Source organism: Grammomys surdaster, unplaced genomic scaffold (genome assembly GCF_004785775.1).
Source record: "Grammomys surdaster isolate TR1022 unplaced genomic scaffold, NIH_TR_1.0 125504, whole genome shotgun sequence".
Lineage (NCBI taxonomy): Eukaryota > Metazoa > Chordata > Mammalia > Rodentia > Muridae > Grammomys > Grammomys surdaster.
The window spans coordinates 1,453,351-1,472,106 of record NW_021620360.1 but is presented as its reverse complement, the minus strand read 5'-3'; the positions used below and the strand labels follow the sequence as shown (position 1 = coordinate 1,472,106).

Sequence of the window (18,756 nt, the reverse complement as noted above, 5' to 3'; positions counted from 1 at the left end):
TGGCAATGTCCCTTGTGGGATATTCTTTTAGTACCTCAAATTTAAATATAGTAATCATTGATAATTCTCTTAATTCATGCTACATCACATGATAAAGAAACAGAAAAAGAAAATGTAATATCTGTACAAATACATTTTTAATCAAATACAACATAAATGTGCATGTAAATTTTAATCCTCATTTCTGCAACTGGTCACATGTCTTTTTGCGTATTCATCACTATAACCATATGTTTCCCAAAATGCCTCTTTATTTAGAGAAATAAGGACTCTGAGACTCATATTATATATGCTAATGCCTTGGTTGAATACCTCGGGCTGGCTCCCTGGCTAGCTCATAATATATAATCCCATTTATTTGACACTACTTTCTGCCATGTGGTTAGTTACTGCTCCTCTGCTTCATGTGTCTGTCTTCTTCAGTGTCCTGGGACAGATCGCCTGGTTTCCTGACTGATATTTATAACTACCTTCCTCTACTACCCATTCTGAATTTCCTCTCTTTTGGCAAGCACCTGAGCAGGTCTTGTCTCTTTTCTTGGAGGACGGACCATACCACCATTCCTGAAGGGTCTGTGCCCTTTGTCATCCTGCCTGGATTAGGCTGTTGTAGATTCTCATTGACTTTAATCACAGGACATGGTAGTACTAAGAGAAGCCCTAAAGGATCTCCTGCACTCCAGACATGATCCTTCTTACCCCCATTTTGGAGAGGAAATCTGATTTACCCTTTGTGATCTACATCACTCATACCTCCTAACACTGTCATCCCTTGCTTAGCCTGATGACAATGTCTAGACAGGAGAGTAAGGGTGGGACTTCAGGGTTGAGAGAGGGTCTCTGGGAAAAGAATCAGGGGCAGGAGGATTCACCAGCATCACATGGAGAAGGACAGGTATACCAGGGCTGTGAGAGAGAGGTAAAGAACAGGTCATGTGGGGGGACATAGGCCAGTATTTGTCACGTTAGAATAGCAGAAAGTCTGACAAGCTAAGTGTCTAAGCTTTTATAAATAATAATAATAATAAAAAATCTCTGTGTCTTTATTCATCCACTGGCAGGACCAAGAAAGTCCCACTATTCATGACTCTGCCCCAAAGACTGCTGTCACCTGAGTAACACTGTAACTGTGTCTTCTGACAGCCACCCCATCTTTCTGTCAATCAGAGAGACAGGCCCTAGTCTCTTCTTCCTGAGTCTTCCAATAATAAGGCACCCCATGAGGCTGTAGGTGCATGCTTGGCAGCAGATGACATTTTAACAAGAGTAGACACACTAGTCATTTGTGCAAAGTCTTCATGTAACTTCCTTGTGCCTACAGGACCTGTCCAGGCCCAATTCCTTATATATCTCTACCATTTGATAATAGGTTATCACTGTGTGTCCTAGTTTATGACTTGTTGGGTCAGGTGACATCCAACTCACTATAGGCAGCACAGGCCACAAGGTAACTTGGTGGCCCATTGTCAAATGTTGAGTTTCTGAACAGGAAACTTAAGGATTGATTTTCCTTGGAAAATCAATTCTGTTAAGTATCCCTGACAATCAACAGACAGGGATTGCACACTCCTGAAGATGACAACAACCAACTCAGCTTCTAACTTCTGAAAGGGAGTTAAAGTTTAAGCAGTGAAGGAAACTATCCAAAACAGCATGCTGTTGAAAACATATTTGAACCAGGGGTGAAGTTCCAGCTCCAGCAAGCAGCAGAACTTGTCTGCTTCAGCCACATGGTTCTGGTGTCCTCAGAGTCAAAAATACAAGAAAGGGATTATGGAATCTCTTCTGCAGCTAAGAATTTTCACTGAGGTCAGTCATAAGGCAGGGCTGTCCATGCATGGAGGCCCAGAGAGACCTCTGTGTGAAACTATGAAAGTGAAGCCTGGATTCCACTGGAGACCACAAATGTTGGGGATGCCACAGTCATGGACACCTCTCAAAGATCTGTGCTAAGTGGGAGAGGAACCAGCCCAAGAGAGAGAAGTGTGTTGCAGTCAACAAAGCTGACAGGAGTTGGAGATCTGAAGAGTGCTTTGACATCAGACATGGAGATGCAGAGTTTAGAGTTTGCCCAGCTGGTTTCTGGTCTTGCTTTGGTTCAGTATTTTCCCTCTATGCTCCTTTTCCTTCATTTTGGAATGGTGGTGTACATCCTGTTCCATGGTGTGGGGGAAGAATGTGATCTCTCTGCTTATTTATTTTGATTTTACAAGGGGTTTACAGCTTAGAAAGTACATGGGTCTCAGAAGAGACTCGGAAATTTGAAGATTAAAATGTGCTCAGAATGTTATAGACTATTAGACTATGAGGACTTTTAAGGTTGAGCTGAATGCATTTTTGCCTTATGATATTTCTACAAGACTAAGGGGACCTGAAGTGGAATGTTGTGGTTTGAATGTGATGCTGCCATAGGCTCATATATTGAAATCTTGATCATCAAGGACTAGCGCTGCTGGACAAGGGTGTGGGAGGTGTGGCCTCTTTAAAGTAATGTTGCCTTGTCTGACTACCTGAGTTAGAGGGAAGGCTTTGGTTTTCAAAATGCCAAGCCAGGCCTACCTAGTGGTCTCTCTCTCTCTCTCTCTCTCTCTCTCTCTCTCTCTCTCTCTCTCTTTCTTTCTTTCTTTCTCCTTTCCTGCAGCCTGTGGATCCATGTGTAGAATTCTCAGCCCTTTCCCCAGCCCCATGGCTGCCTGTGTGCATCTCACTGTGATGAGAATGGACTGACCTCTGGAACTGTAAGTAAGCTCCAACCAAATGCTTTCTTTAATGAGGTTTGCTGTGTTCATGAGGTCTCTTTACAGCAATACAACACTGACTAAGACATTTTCTTATGTGTTTCATGCATAGAAACATCATGATTGATTAGTCACAACCAAAGTTCCTTGGGAGTCAAGGCACCATAAAATTCACTTTGCCTGTGATGACCGTTACCTGGTAGGGTAGCCTATTGTGAACATTACGTTCTCTGTGCTTCACATTGTGGTAGTTATAAATACTCTGCCTTTAGAAATTGGGTGCTGCTACCTGGCCCCTGTGAAGAATTAAACCCACTGCATTTAATTCATCTGATTCATCAGCAGCATCTCCAGCCACAATATCTGGCACAAGGAAAAGGACAACGACAAAGCTCTTCCCATGTGCTGGTGCCCCTCTCAGTATTTTGTGTCTTATAGGATCAGTGAAGGGCATGTTTTCTGGGCTGTCCCATAGCAAAGATTTAGGCTGTATACAGCATAACCACTCTACCGTTGCAATTCCCCTGAGCCTTAAAATCCCTCTAGCAGCATAAAGCAAGAGATATTAGACTTCTTCAACTCATTCTCAGTAGACCATCTTTTGATAGACGCTTCAGGCAACCATTCAAACAAACATTTGACAACTTTTTAAAACGTGAAAGCTTCTATATTAAATATAAAATCTCCACACGGTGTTTCCATATCAAAAACTCAGCCTGACCCAGATCTATGTTCCTTCCCACAATATCCCACATCCTCAAAATCCACCCCGACTCATATTCCCCAGACTTCAGCTGAATGAATTAGCAAACTTGTCAAGCTCTTTACATGTGTGCACAAAAGTGCAGGGCTCCTCCTCATGGACTACACACTCTACCTCCCCTCCTGGAATCTACTTTGTCTGAAGTCTGGTTGTAGGTCTAGAGACAGGTAACACAGCCACTGAAAAACACTGGAGTTGAGAAAGGACTGCTGGATTAGATCAGCATATGTATGTGAGAACCTCAGAATGGAATGAAGGAAATGTGTGGAGTTCAGGGAGATGTTTTGCCTCTGTTTCAACAAGAGAGAAGGAAGGCTGTGAATTCCTTCAAAATTGATAAAGATTACATTTGACCAGGGGAGAACTCCTGAAAATCTTGGCTGCAAAAATGAAAGAAGAAGACAAGTAGAACAACAAAACAAAACAAAACAAAACAAAACAAAACATGAATTCTCCTCCCTCTACAGGGAAACAGCTCTGAAAATGGATGAGACATCAATGTCTCTAGACAGGACTTCAGCTGTTCATAGCCAATAAATCTTGTTGGCTACGAAGTCCACACGGCTTCTCCAGTCACCCTTTCCTATGTCATGCATGGGTGCATATTTACATTGCAGCTTGGGGATATAGTGCAAACAGACTTATAGAGATCATAGCACAAAACAGACTTATAGAAATTAACCATACATGTGTTAACACAGAAATGTATGTTACCTATAAAAGTTTGTGTATTTACAGAGAAAGGACAAGACACCAAAGAAGACAAGACAAATAGCCTGGACGATGCAATCTTAAACTGCCTCAGTAGCTGTCTCCTTAAAATAATGCATCCAGAACAACTTCAGAACATCTAGTTAAAATCTTCCAGCCTCACAGACGGCTCCACCCAGGACTTCAGTTAAGCCCTGCACTTTCCCCTCACGCAGAGACTGCACAGCAAATGTTACAGCTGGCTTTCTTAGGACTGGACCATTATCCTAACTATCTTAGGGCCCCTGAAAGACATCATCATTCCCAGAAGTAGGAAACAATTTAAGAACACTAAGCTCTCACTCCCAAGAGTGGGGTGGTAGAAATTGGTGGTTGCGTGGGTGTAGAATGTTTGTCCTTGGGAAAGTAGGGTTGGTCACAAGTGGTTAAAGATCCTGGTCAGGGAGGAAACAAAGGAAAGGTGATTAGATTCAGGAATTTCTTTCTCTCTTTTTCTTTCTTCTGTCTTTCTTTCTCTACTATCTCATGTTAGTGTCGGAGTGGGAGAAGAGATGAAAAGGAAAATAAGGGGTTTGTAGGCATTAATTTTTTCCAACCTACTTTAGTAAATGTACAGCCTCTCCTTTTGCCCACTACCCAGAAGAGGTAGTGGAAAGAAAATTTATTAGCATATAGGGGAAGTGGACCTGGTTGACAGTAGCTCTTAGGGGGCAAGCTCAATCTTCTTTGTCAGCAGTTCAGTCCCATGGCAAACAGCAAATTCAAATCAACAGCTGCTGTTCAGTCTTCTTTTCCCCAGACCCCCACCAGCTGCAGTTCAGTCCTTTCGGCAGGCAGACACCACGCCCGAACCAGCAACTGTAGTTCAATCCTGAAGAAACCACAAGGCTCACCAACCAAGAAGCCACAGGAACCTCAGCAGCAATTCTTTGGAGAGTTTCTCTCAGTGGCAGCCTTACCACAATTGGATCTCAAAAACTATGTAGGGCAAACCAATACATGCATATCCTTAGTGATAAACAGCAAGGCGGAGCAAACCAGACCAAATGCTCAGTGCTCGTCTCCGACTGTCTGTGAGGTCATATTTATACTCCTTCATCACAGGTCCTTTCACATGTCTGCTGCATCAAAACATCCTTTCACCTGTGTCTGCTTGAGCAAAACAGTCTTTCACGTGTGTGCATCAGCAGACCATCACTTGGTATAACTGACTTTCCAAGAAGTTTCCATGTCAGGACTATAAAGAAATGATACGACCAAAGGGTAGATTGTTGGCTCTAATTTTAGACTAAAGAGCAACAACTACTAATCTCACATATTTTACATTGGTTTGGATTTTTGTATATTGAGAGAAATTTGAGCTTATATTGTGCTGCAACATATGGTATACATGTTTCAAATCTTGTTTAAGGTATTGCACCTCTGCAACGCAATTTAAAATGTATTGTAAAGTTCCAGTCCTTGAAAAGAAATGATTGCAAAGAGTTCAAGATAATTAAGAAATGCAAGTTGGTAGTCAGTCAGTCAAACTTATGGACATGTCAGGTACTAGTTGTGTTAATTACAGAAATCAGCTCTCCTTAGCCTCTTGTAGATGTTTCAAAAGTTGAACAGATAGTAGATAGCTAGAAACAAGCAACATTTGCCTATTCTGATGTACTATAGATAGGTGGTCTTAAAAAATCTCAGAGATCTACAGAATATGGCAATCAAAAATGTTTTATTAACACAAGGCTTTCCATAACAGTGAGACATGACTGTGTCTGGCAGCCCCCCATTCTACTTCAGAGAGAATGATGGGCACTGAAGGACCTCCATGTGGAATTTGCTTCAAATGTGGCAAAGCTAGACAACAGCCAAACACCTGCCCTTGCTTCAACTGCAGACTGCATGCTGTCCTAACTGTGGACAAGCAGAACACAGAGGAAGCTGACCGGTGAGCTTTGCCGAGACAAGTTGGGGAAGTCCTTCAATATTCCTGCTTCACAAAAAAATGTCTGTCATTTACTGGGCCAGTAGCCTGAAGATGGATGGCCCAGCATTGCAGGAGAATCTTGGGTGACTGTCCAGGCTGTCAGTGATCTCTGCCATTTCTGTAGCTTTGGAAGCTGCTTGCTCTGCACTTCCTGTTTTCTCAGGTAATATTTATCCTTCTCAGGTCACGGACGGGATAGAAGACTAGATAGTTATAGTCTCACAGTAAGCTTAAGTTGTTTAAGATTTAAGAAAATAATTTATGGCTGGAGAGATGGCTTAGTGGTTAAGAGCAATGACTGTTCTTCTAGAGGTCCTGAGTTCAATTTCCAGCAACCACATGGTGGCTCACAACCATCTGTAATGGGATCCATGTCCTCTTCTGGTGTGTCTGAAGATAGCTACAATGTATTCACATAAATAAAATAAATAAATATTTTTTTAAACTGGCTATCATTTAAAAAATAAAATGATCTAGGTCTAGGAAGATTTTTTTATGCAAAGAACTTCAAGCTATGATAGAAAGGGAATTAGACAAAGACCTTTGGACTCATAGGATAGATAGAACTTTGGATTCATAGAATAGATAATAGAGTAATTTCTCAATGGTTGTCAAATGCAAATGAGCTACACCTTTTTTTTTGAACCAGAAATTTTGAACGTTGTTCTTATATTTTTATATTAAGAATTAATGAACATTCTTAATTTTTAAAATGAATTCTTCTTAAGTAAACAAATAAAGAATTGATTAAAGAATCAATAATTATTTATTAAAAATTATTAACTTAATTACCTAGGTTCTTAACTTTTGTAATTACACTTTTATACTTGTTCTAATTGTAAATAGTTGATGACGCCAGAGAAAGAGCCTTTTATAGGACTAAAGGGGGCAATGTTGAGGTATTGCTGTTGTACACTGTGTAAAGATGAGTCTCTGTCCTACCTTGCCTACCTAAAGCACCTTCTGAGTGGTAAAATAAAAACCCTATGTTCTATAGCAAAGGAGAGTAGAAGGCAGGACTCAGATCAGAGAGAAGATCTCTGGGAAGAGAGAAGCATGGGGGATTCACCACGCACACTCGGAGGAAGAGGGATGTGTGTAACTGAGGAGAGGTGACCAGCCACCTGGCAGGACTTAGAATAGTATAAATGGGATAACTGAATTATGAGAGAGCTGGGAGCAGGCCTAGCATGAAGCCTAGGCATTCATAAATAAATGTAAGTCTGCTGTCATTATTCAGAGCAAGGGTGGGCCAGCAGGAATGTCTCACAGATGCAGCAAGAGAAAGCAAAGAGCAAGCCTTTCCTTCTTCCATGTCTTCATGTAGGCTTTCAGCAGAAGGTGTGGCCCAGATTACAAATGGGGGAAGGGTTCAGTCAAATATTCTGGATTACAGGTGTGTCTCCCTACCTCAAAAAGGATTGATCAGAAATCAGTCTTCCCATTTCACATTAAGCAAAAACACCTCACAGATGTTATCCTCTATTTTGGGGTTTTAGCTCATCCCACATGTAGCTGATATCAAAGAAACATCACAGTCCCTGTCAGAGTTCTGGAACTGCTCTGTTTGGGGCTTTGCAGGTCCTTTTAGCACTCATGGCTTTGCCTCCTGCCTCCCCTCTTACAGGGAGTTTTCTTCCCACTGGTGGAAAAGCATGGAAAGTTCTTCTGGATGTAAGTTTGATGAGCACAGGGCAGCATGAGACCTGAGACCCCGGGACAGCTCAGCCAGCCTGAATCCCCTTTACCCTCAGCTCTGTGGGCTCAGTCTGAGTCCGCAGTGTTTCTTCCACCAGGGGGCGCTGTTGCCTAGGAACGTGATGCTTCTCTATCATCTTCAACAGGTGAGATCCTGGAGGGTCTGCAGTGGAAGGAAAGATGGGGAAAGGGGACACTTTTCTCTGCAGGAATGCTCTGGATGTTGGGATGTCATGATCTGTTACAAGTTAGCATTCAAATGAGTGGAATTTATCTTGTTCATCTGGAATCAAAAACTAACATTACCTCAAGTGCAAAGGGTTCAGAGGAAGTCTTAGTCTCCAGGCAGTGTGATTAGGGGTGGGGAAGCCCAGGGCTGTGGATTCCCCAACTCCCCAGTTTCACTTCTGCTAGTAACCTGTGTCAGGTCCTTCTGTGTAAGTGCCTGGACACTGATGACGCACTGTCACGTCTCACCCTCATTGGGTGGCACGGGTTATAAAGTCCATGGAGCCCGTGGGACTCTGACGCCACGAATTCCAGATGGGGGTTATGGCGCTGCACACGCTGCTCCTGCTGCTGGGGCGGCCCAGACCCAGACGCCTGCTGGTGAGTGCCGGGTCTGAGGGATAGGGCCTCTGCGGAAAGGGGTGGGGGTGGCACCAGGGAAGCTCCGCCTCTTCTCCACCAGCATCCCAAGCCCCACGCCCTGCTCCCCTTCCTGCCTGCGCACCAGCCCGGGGTCCCGGAGGAGGTCTGGGTCTCTCTGCCTGCTGCCCCCAGGCTCACACTCCCTGCGGTGTTTTCACACCGCCATGTCCTGGCCAGGCCTCAGGAAACCACAATACAGGCCCCTCATTCCAGCCTCAGATTATGTCCAAATAAGTAAAATGGCTCACAGAAGCTATACATGGTGGTGCATTTCCTTTCCCAACTCTGCAGGAGCTGATCCTCAGGAGCAGTCCATTGTGATGACACCTTCTTTCCTGCCTCAGCCTACTGCCTTGCTTAAACACTGCAGGAGCTGTCTCAAAGGAGCTGTACACAGTGTTAGTGCCTTCTCTCGAGCCTCCCCCAGCAGCCCCACACAGATGGCGCCTCAGCAAACTCCACCTGCAGTTGGGAAGGACATTCCACCCTAAGCCTTGGCCTCAATGCAGGGAAAAGAGGCGGTTAAAAAAAAAAAAAAAGCACCAATTCCTGGGCAGGAAAACCCACCAATCCCTGAGACTCTTCCCACCCTGCTCAGGACTTGAAATCTCACCAATCCTCACTCTGGAAATCTCTGCCCAGAGAAGCTCCGCCCCCTCAGAAATCCTATATAAGCCCTGCCCTTTACTGATTCCGTGCTGTTCTTTCCCAAAGCCAAAGGCAGCAGTTCCTGGACTAATCTTTTCACACCCTGGATCCTGCAATGAATCTCTTTCATGAGATTTGCTGCCTGGTGTGATCTCTCTCTCTCTCTCTCTCTCTCTCTCTCTCTCTCTCTCTCTCTCTCTCTCTCTCTTCCTCTCTCATCAGAAAAAGCCAAGAAGAAAGGAAGAGAAGGAGCTGGGCAGAGGCTCCTGAGATCCTCAGCTCAGAAGGGGAGACACACCCCTGGAAGCTACAATGCCTCTACTGAGGAAGATTCCTCTCAGAGCAGTGTGGATCCTGGTTCCCTGTATCTCAGGATGCCCTTCCACTGGGACACTGTCCCACCTCAAAGCTGTGTGGTTCTTGGACTTCCAAGTCCCAAGATCCCCTTCCATCTGAGCAGAAATGCTTACATCTACAGCACCTCCCCAAACCCCGAGTCAGAGCAGCTCTGTAATCTCACAAACACTGGGAACAATTATCCTCAGCCACAGTGACCCAGGAATCCAGAACCTCCATCCACAGGGACCTTCCCTGTTAATCTACAAGTATCAAGACAATATCCACTGGCTTGGTGTCTCCTCCCAGTAACAGACTTTAAAAAAATAATGCAAAGCCATCTGTGAGGATGGAATTCATGCGCCAGGCATGAAATCTATTATAGAAAGCTTCAGGAGTGACCTTTAACCCCCTAGACTGGAGAGATATGTGCGAGCTCCTTTCCTTAGCCTCCTGTTTACACAGTGGGAAGTCTTGTTTTGGAGATGAATGTTTGGTTCAGGCTAGAAAAAAAATGACACACATAAACAAGAAATAGGACCCCAACAAGGACAACCTCCCTCCATTAATAAATTGGAACTATAGCCAATTGTTCGGCCAGTGTAGTTTCTCCACAGGTATTTAGTAAGCATTACTCCCTGATGGCTGCTTTAAGCAGGTCTGTTTATGTACACTCCAGGCCTGGCACCATTTACCCCCTAACTGCCTTCTCAGTACCTAAAGTCAATACCTCAGGATAGGGTTGAGTGGAGGGAACTCCCTCAAGCATGGCTAACAGCCCCACCATTTGTTAAGAAGCTGTAGCTGGTGCATTGAAATCCCTTTTAACTCAGGCCTCTGTATATTTCATTACTTGGATGACCTCTTAATATGACAAGCTAAAAGGCAAAATCAAAACCTAACCTCAGAGAACCTTAAACAACAAGCCATAAAAGTCCTAACAGAAAAGGCATTATATTATCCAAAGTTAAGATTCAACTTGTTCTGGCTGGAGAGATGGATCAGCAGTTAAGAGCACTGACTACTCTTCCAGAGGTCCTGAGTTCAATTTTCCAGCAACCACACGGTGGCTAAAAACCATATGTCATGGGATCCAATACTCTATTCTGGTGTCTCTGAAGAGAGCTACCATGTACTCACATACATAAAATAGAATAAATCTTTAAAAATGAAAGATTCAACTTATTCAACCCATCACATTCCTAGAGAGAAAAATCCATGGATCCTGAGTCTGGCCAGCTACACCTGTCAGTGGCTTCCCCAGTGCATTAACCCTAAATCCCCTTCAAAGCTTCTTAGGCAATATTAAGTGGTTTAGGTCTTGGCTCACCATACCAACCAGGCAATCACAGCCTCTATTCCATTTTCCTAAGGGTGACAAGGACCACCTTCTCTCCTCTCTCCCTGATGCCAGTAGCAGGAGGGACCCTTTGTTCTATTAAACACCACATTAGAAACACCTGGCATGTTATGATCCACAACACACAATCCAGGTCTTTACATTCAGTTCTTCTCCCACAGTGGTTGGAGCCTTACATCAACCTCAGGGGATCCTAGAATGGCTCCGTGCTCCTACAGGGGTAGCGCCTCAACTACTAATCGAGGTTGACACTTTATCCACTATTAGGACAGAAAGAGATCATACCTTAAAAATTATAGGTAAAAACCTGGTGTAACTGTTTTCCCGTCCTCATCTCAGACATCCAATGGCTCCTGAGAAACCACACCTCTTTTGCTAATAGCCTCATTGGCTTCCCAGGACAGACAGACAACTATTACCCCAAAGATAAATTCCTTCATTCACCCCAGTCTTTAGGTGGCTTCCTTCTCCACTGTGCTCTTGGTCTGAAATCCCAAGTCCCACAGCTTTTACTGATGGAGAGCCACAGGATGCCATCTACACAGTATACCAAAGAGACAGCGGCTCTGAGTCACATTTTCCCCCTCTCACAGATAAATCTCCCCGATTTAAAGAACTGTATTCCATCTTCCTAGTCTTAACATACCTAAAAGAATCAGCTAGTCTATGTTCAGACAGCTCTTATATGGTCAGCTTACTCCTGTGGCTAGCCTGCTCATTTGTCAGACCTGGTAGTGACCCTTTTTCCCGCCTAATAATCAAGATTTTAAAAATACTTTAGACTAGTACATATCTATTTTTTCAGTCAGCTATGTGTGGTCATATTCATCCCTTATCAGACCCCTGTCTGATGGCAACACATCAGCTGGTAAGATTGACACAACTGGGGCCTTTACTCTGTCACTCCTCACTGCTAAAGAACTCCCATCTGATAACCATATTAATCTGGAAGGGCTACAGCTCAAATTCCAGAATACCCCCATAAAATACCTCAAATACACCCTCAGAACTTGCTCCTCCTGTGCCTCCCTAATTCACACCCCTGCTATACAACAATTGGGCACCAACCTCAGAGCCCTGAGACTAATGCCCTCTTGCAAGAATGATGTCACCCACATCCCATCATTTGTTACACAGAAATTTGTGTTCATTATCATTGATACCCATTTCCATATAAAACCCTAATAATGGCATGTTCTCCAATTTTTGTATTATGGGGCTCCCTCTCCATGTCAAAGCTGATGCTGAACTGGCTTTCAAGACCCATCAATTCTACAGTTTCTGCACGTCTTGGAAAATTTTCCACCATACTGGTATCCCGTACAACCCTCAGAGCTAAGCCATCATTGAAAGAACAAATCAAACACTTAAAAAAATAATTAGTTAAAACAAGGCTTCCTACCACCAAATACCAAATTAAACCTGGCATTATTTACACTGAATGTGTTCAACATCTATGCCACCCAAGGCAAACCTTTCATTGTCTGTCACTGGAGTTGACCACCACATAATACAACCCATCCTGGTCAGACGGAAGGACCCATTTGACAGGTGTTGGAGGGGGACAGGTTACCTATTAACAGTAGGAAGGGGATTTATTTGTATCTTTCCAGGGGACCAACCTCAACTGACTGGGTATCAGCCTGCAATGTCTGACGAGATCCCTCCATCAGAAAGAGGTGATGCCTGGGGATCACAGAGAAAACAAAGAGGAGACCATGAAGGAACCCTAGGGCACACAACCAGATCACCTGCAAGGACACTCATGTCCTCATTGACACAGCTCGATGAAACTGTTTCCCACCCCCACCCCCCAAAACCACACAAGGCTCCTTCTGTGTCATTCTCATGGCTGTTTTTACCCTCCTTGACACACAGTATGTTGGTGTTATCCCCACTCCTCCTAACACTATGCTTTCCTTGTTTTGTGTCATGAGAACATATCATGGGAAGAACAAGATAATCAGGACTGGAGACTGCTCACTAGCAGGATGTCAGAAACCCATTATGGTTCCTATTCACGCAAATGCCAGGTCCAGTGCTGATTCCTTTGCTTGCTTTCCTTGACAATCAGACCATCATGCCTTAAGGACATTAACACCTATGGAGGATGTCTCTGTTTGTCCTGTAAGCTAAAAATGGGGGTGCATGGGAAATCCCACACTACAGATATACACCACTCTACGGTTCCAAATGTCAACCACGTTTGGAAAATCACTTTAGAATCTTGGAACAAACCATGGAGAATGGAGTGATTTATGTTTCCAATGATATTAAACCCTCTTCCCAGTGGACAAGGAGGTCTACAGTGCAGAGACAATGACACAGGTCCACACAGACAATCTCAGGACTGAGAATGAAGATCCTTGTAAATAAAACACCTGTCTGGAGCTACAGATGCTTCATCTCAAAAGAAACAGGAGGAATCTGAGTCTAAGCCCAAACCTGAGAAGACAGATCCTGGGAGAAGAAGCAATGTCTCCTCTTTACTGATGAGAGTCCTGCACTCAGACTTGGCTGTGTGAGCTCAACACTGCAGGTGAACAAGGCTGGTGTCTGTGGGGTCTCTGTGGGACCTGCAGGCCAGCACGTCCTTTTAAAAAGAAGCATCTCTCTGTTGCATCTGAGTCTAAGCCTGAACCTGAGAAGACAGATCCTGGGAGAAGAGGCAATGTCTCCTCTTTACTGATGAGTGTCCTGCACTCAGGCTTGTCTGTGTGAGCTCAACACTGCAGGTGAACAAGGCTAGTGTCTGTGGGGTCTCCGTGGGACCTGCAGGCCAGCACCTCCTTTTTAAGGAGAAGCATCTCTCTGCTGCATCCTCAACTGCTTGTGTTGACATTGTATTCCTGGAAGTGACTTTTTTTCTAGAAGAGTCCAGGTTCTTACTTCTAAAGAGAAGAAGGAAGAGGAAAGGTGGAGGAGAGGACACAGAGAGTCTTTCCTGCTGGTCTCTCTGGTGTTCAGACAGCGCCTGGGTCAGAACTTGAAGACACCATGACAAACAGCACTCTGTCCACAGCACAGTGTACAGGCAAAGTCTTAGTCTCCAGGTGGTGAGGTCAGGGGTGGGGAAGCTTAAGCCTGGGGATTCCCCATCTCCTCAGTTTTACTTCTGCACCTACTGTGTCAGGTCCTTCTGCCCGGACACTGATGATCCGCGGTCAGGTCTCGTCCCCATTGGGTGGGGCGATCTCCGGAATCAACCAGCATCTCAGAGCGCACTGGTTATAAAGTCCACTCAGCCCTAGGGACTCAGATGCCCTGGATCTCAAAGGGGGCAATGGCACCGTGCATGCTGCTCCTGCTGCAGGTGGCCACCCTGGCCCTTACCCAGACTCACAGGGGTGAGTGCAGGGTCTGAAGGGAAATTGCCTCTGTGGGGAGGGGCGAGGGTGGCACCGGGGAAGCCAGGTCCCTGGTTCGCCCACTGGACTCTCCGCTCCTTCTCCACCCACGTCCAGAGTCCCGCCCTGCTCCCCTCTGGGCCTGTGCACCTGCCTGTGGTCCCAGGAGGAGGTCAGGGTCTCACCGCGCCCCCAACCCCAGGCTCACACTCGCTGCGGTTTTTCCACACCGCTGTGTCTCGTCCCTGCATTGCGGAGCCCCGGTTCATCTCTGTCGGCTATGTGGATGACACACAGTTCGTGGGCTTCGACAGCGATTCAGAGAATCCAAGGATGGAGCCGCGGGTGCCTTGGGTGAAGAAGCAGGGGCCAGAGTATTGGGAGGGGATGACACAGAGTGTCAAGAACATTGAGCAGAGTTTCCGAGTGGGCCTGAGGAACCTGCTCCACGACTACAACCAGAGCGAGGGCGGTGAGTGACCTCGGGTCCAAGGTAAGGACCCCTCTATGTCAACAAAGGGGTCAGAGACATCCCGGGTGCGGAGTCCGAGGTTCCAAAGAGAAAATACCCAGGAGCGGTTTCCCTTCAGTTTGGAGGAATCAGTGATTGGGTGGGGCCGTGGCCGGGGCAGGGCTGACTCCAGGGTTTCTCAGGCTCTCACACCATCCAGAGGACATATGGCTGTGAGGTGGAGTCCAACGGGAGCCTCCTCCGCGGGTATCATCAGTCTGCCTATGATGGTCGCGATTTCATCACTCTGAATGAAGACCTAAAAACGTGGACGGCAGCGGACATGGTGGCGCAAATCACAAAACACAAGTGGGAGCAGGCTGGTATTGCAGAGAGATTCAGGGCCTACATGGAGGGCGAGTGCGTGGAGTGGCTCCACAGATACCTGGAGTGCGGGAAGGAGATGCTACTGTGCACAGGTGCAGGGGCTGCGGGCAGCTCCTCCCTCTGCCCTAGGGTTGGGGCTCAGTCCTGAGGAAGAAGAAACCCTCACCTGGGGTGATGCCCCTGCCTCAGAGGGGAGAGAGTGTCCCTGGGTCTCCTGATCCTCATCACAGTGACTGCACTGACTATCCCAGGGTTCAGCCTTCTCCCTGAACAGTTCCCAGTCTGTCTCAGGAGGGAAGGAGAGAATTTCCTGATGGAACAGCAGGGACTCCCTGCAGTCAGCCATGGCCTTTTGTAAGCCAGGTTCTCTGCCCACACCTGCTGTCTGAGGACACTGACTCCTGTCATGCTGAGTGTGTCAGCCCTTACACCTCAGGACCTGAAGTCTCCATTACACTGGTGGGAGACATGGACTCCCCTACACAAGACTGGTTTCCCGAGTTTCTAAAACTTTCCAAAGAATACATTCTGGCAGATGCCCCGAACCCCTGCACCTTGTCTGTGGGGTTTGCATCCTTCCTACAACCCAATTCTATCTATTCCTACAGTGGTGAATGGTCACAAGGTTCCATGGAGGAATACAAATTGTGGAATTTATTTTTCTTTTCTTTTTTCTTTATCCTTCTCCTATTTCTTATTTCTTACTTTTTTTTCTTTACTTTTTATTTGGCATTATTTTGCTCTTGGTCAGTTTTTATATGAACTGGAGTGATACTGTTTCTCCATGCCCTTATATTATCATTTGTATCAGTTTCCACAGACTAGATGATTGGACAAGTTAATTCAGGGTTTCCACTAAAGGAGAGATTCTTGTGAACTAAGACTGTTTCTGATCAGGACTAAACATCCAGAAGCCTCCTGCTCTTCTTCTTCCCCCACAAGTTACAGTGCTCCACCTAGTGAATCAGGAATTGGACTTTCTGAGAGACAGGGTTTTCTGCAATCCAGTCCTGGGGTGAGAGGGAAGATCCACACACCCTGTGAGCCCACAGTGTTTTACTGAGTGCTGCACTGGGGTCCACAGCACAATCCAGGGATCCTGTGTAACATACCTGTACCTTGTTGGCCCAGAGGCAGAGGCTGGAAGTCATTTTCTCTGGCTGAGTGTCAGAGGCTCACCACATTTCTGCTACACACTTTGTAATGGCTGTTCACTTGGAGTGACATTTATTCTGGTCAGAAACATGACCACAGTGGTTGAGTCTCAGTGGTGGCACCCTGCCAGTGACAAATGGCTCTAATTTCTAATTTAGATATGAACTCAAACACATATTGAATTACTTATTTTTCATTCTATCCTCCATTCTTTGACTACCTGTCTCATGCTATAGAACATCACATAAGAACAACCAGGTTGACACACTGGCTCATGTGGATACCCTCTTAGCTTCTGAGCCCCCCAGGAACATGTGCAGTTCTGTGCTGAGGGGACAAGCTCTACCTACTGGTCAAAAGTGCAATGACAGTTCAAGTGTTCAAACAGATACATGGTTCAGTGTCTTAATTGATTTAACTGAGACTTCTGTAGATATGTTTGTCTTGTTAATTGAGGGATTTCTTATATCTTCCACACAGATCCCCCAAAGGCACATGTGACCCATCACCCCAGATCTGAAGGTGATGTCACTCTGAGGTGCTGGGCCCTGGACTTCTACCCTGCTGACATCACCCTGACCTGGCAGTTGAATGGGGAGGAGCTGACCCAGGACATGGAGTTTGTGCAGACCAGGCCTTCTGGGGATGGAACCTTCCAGAAGTGGGCATCTGTGGTGGTGCCTCTAGGGAAGGAGCAGGTTTACACTTGCCATGTGTACCATGAGGGTCTGTCTGAGCCCCTCACCCTGAGATGGGGTAAGGAGGGTGTGGGTGAAGAGCTTTGGTCCAGGAAAGCTGAATTTTTCTGCAGACCCTGAGCTGGTCAGGGCTGAGAGCTGGGGTCATGACCCTCACCTTCATTTCCTGACCCTGTCCTTCCCAGAGCCTCCTCCATCCACTGACTCTAACATGGCAATCATTGCTGTTCTGGTTGTCCTTGGACCTGTGGCCATCATTGGAGCTGTGGTGGCTTTTGTGATGAAGAGGAGGAAAAACACAGGTAGGAAAGGGCAAGGTCTGAGTTTTCTCTCAGCTTCCTTTAGAAGTGTGCTCTGCTCATTAATGGAAAACACATTCACACCCTGCATTGCTGATGTTTCCAACCGGGTTTACTGTCAGTTCTAGAAACTTTCTAGTGTCAAAATCTTCCTTGAACTCTCACAGCTTTTCTTCTCACAGATGGAAAAGGAGGGAACTATGCTCCAGCTCCATGTTAGTGTGGGTGGCAGGATTATCCCGGGGATGTTGGAGTGAAGCTAGGGATGTTGGGAGCTCTGAGAATCCATAATAGCTCCTCTAGAGAAATCCTCTGGGGGCTTCAGTTGTACCATGATATGAATACATATACATGTACATATTCATATACATAACCATATACATTTGTTTTGTTTTACCCTAGGCAGCGACAGCTCCCAGAGCTCTGAAATGTCTCTCCCAGATTGTAAAGGTGACACTCTGGGTCCTGACTGGGGAGGGGCAATGTGGACATGATTGGGTTTCAAGGACTCCCAGAATCCCCTGTGAGTGGTGGGTTGTTGGTATGTTGTCTTCACAGTGATTGTTCAAGACTCTTGTTCTCTAGCATGAAGACAGCAGCCTGGTGTGGACTGAGTGACAGACACTGTGTTCAGTTTCTCCTGTGATGTCCAGAGCCCTCAGTTCTCTTTAGACAACAGTGTCTAATGTTCCCTGTGATCCTATGGGCTCAATGTGAAGACCTGTGGAGCTCAGTCTACCCCTGCACACCAGCACCCTGTCCCTGCACTGCCTGTGTTCCCTTCCACAGCCAACCTTCCTGGTCCAGCCAAACACTGGGGGACATCTGCATCCTGTCAGCTCCATGCTGCCCTGAGCTGCAGCTCCTCACTTCCACATTGAGAATAAGAATCTGAATGTGAACTAGATTGTTCACATCCTTGACCTGAGGGTTGATTGACAGGTAAATAACGGATTGGGAATACTTAGAGTTTGTGCAGGAAATAAATGACAGATGGAGAACCTTCCAGAATTGTGTCACTATGTTGTGTGTATCTGGTGGGATAAAATGAGGCTGTGGGAGCTGAGTGTAAATGAGGATGTGCCCAGATGAGATCCTTGTTATCTAAGACAAGGTCACCCTAAGCTCTGTCTCCTCTGGACTCTGTTCTCTTCATCACTGTGAAGCACATGCTGAGAGTCTGTGATCACAGGGTCATAGGATGGCCCAGGCTGCTGTCATGACTGTGAATCTTTATTTTGTCTTCTGTGTTTATTTCTTGTGTTTTTAGTTTGTATGGAGGACTGGGCCTATTCTTGTTCCTGAAAGTGCTTCCTATATGGTTCTCCTCATAGATGTCTAATTGTGACAGCAGTAGGAGGTGTTGTTACCATTCTTGTCCCCACCAGACACAACAAGGTCCCTGCTCTCAGCATACGGTGGGCTACACAGATGATCTAAACTCTCCTGGGTTCCTGCCTCCTTCCAGGGCCCTCTGTATAGTTCTTCCCATCTTTCCCAGCTAACCCTGGATTGGAGGATCCACACAGAGGAGGGATC

The 18,756-nt window shown here is 45.8% G+C and overlaps 1 protein-coding gene and 1 long non-coding RNA gene across 4 annotated transcripts; both read left to right on the top strand.

Moving 5' to 3' along the window:
* Positions 1-8,431: 8,431 nt before the first annotated feature.
* LOC114638023 lies at positions 8,432-9,075 on the top strand. The gene is made up of 2 exons (XR_003713810.1): positions 8,432-8,494; positions 8,828-9,075. It is a non-coding gene; the product is annotated as an uncharacterized LOC114638023 (long non-coding RNA).
* A 5,061-nt stretch (positions 9,076-14,136) lies between these two features.
* LOC114638020 (H-2 class I histocompatibility antigen, D-K alpha chain-like) lies at positions 14,137-18,225 on the top strand. 3 transcript variants are annotated; one of them, XM_028786353.1, is made up of 7 exons: positions 14,137-14,227; positions 14,430-14,699; positions 14,882-15,157; positions 16,701-16,976; positions 17,104-17,220; positions 17,620-17,667; positions 17,803-18,225. In XM_028786353.1, exons 1-7 carry the CDS (start codon positions 14,140-14,142, stop codon positions 17,805-17,807), a joined length of 1,080 nt encoding a protein of 359 aa, XP_028642186.1. In that variant the 5' UTR covers positions 14,137-14,139; the 3' UTR covers positions 17,808-18,225. The 3 variants fall into 3 exon arrangements, with proteins under 3 accessions (XP_028642186.1, XP_028642188.1, XP_028642187.1); XM_028786354.1 differs by having other exon boundaries at positions 14,138-14,227; positions 14,542-14,699; XM_028786355.1 differs by lacking the exon at positions 14,882-15,157.
* The last annotated feature ends 531 nt before the right edge of the window (positions 18,226-18,756 follow it).

Coding starts and splice junctions, on each gene's coding strand:
- LOC114638020 (XM_028786353.1), top strand. CDS start 14,140: ATGCCCTGGATCTCAAAGGGGGCAATGGCACCGTGCATGCTGCTCCTG. Junction 14,228..14,429: donor CCTTACCCAGACTCACAGGG/GTGAGTGCAGGG, acceptor CCCCAACCCCAG/GCTCACACTCGCTGCGGTTT. Junction 14,700..14,881: donor CTACAACCAGAGCGAGGGCG/GTGAGTGACCTC, acceptor AGGGTTTCTCAG/GCTCTCACACCATCCAGAGG.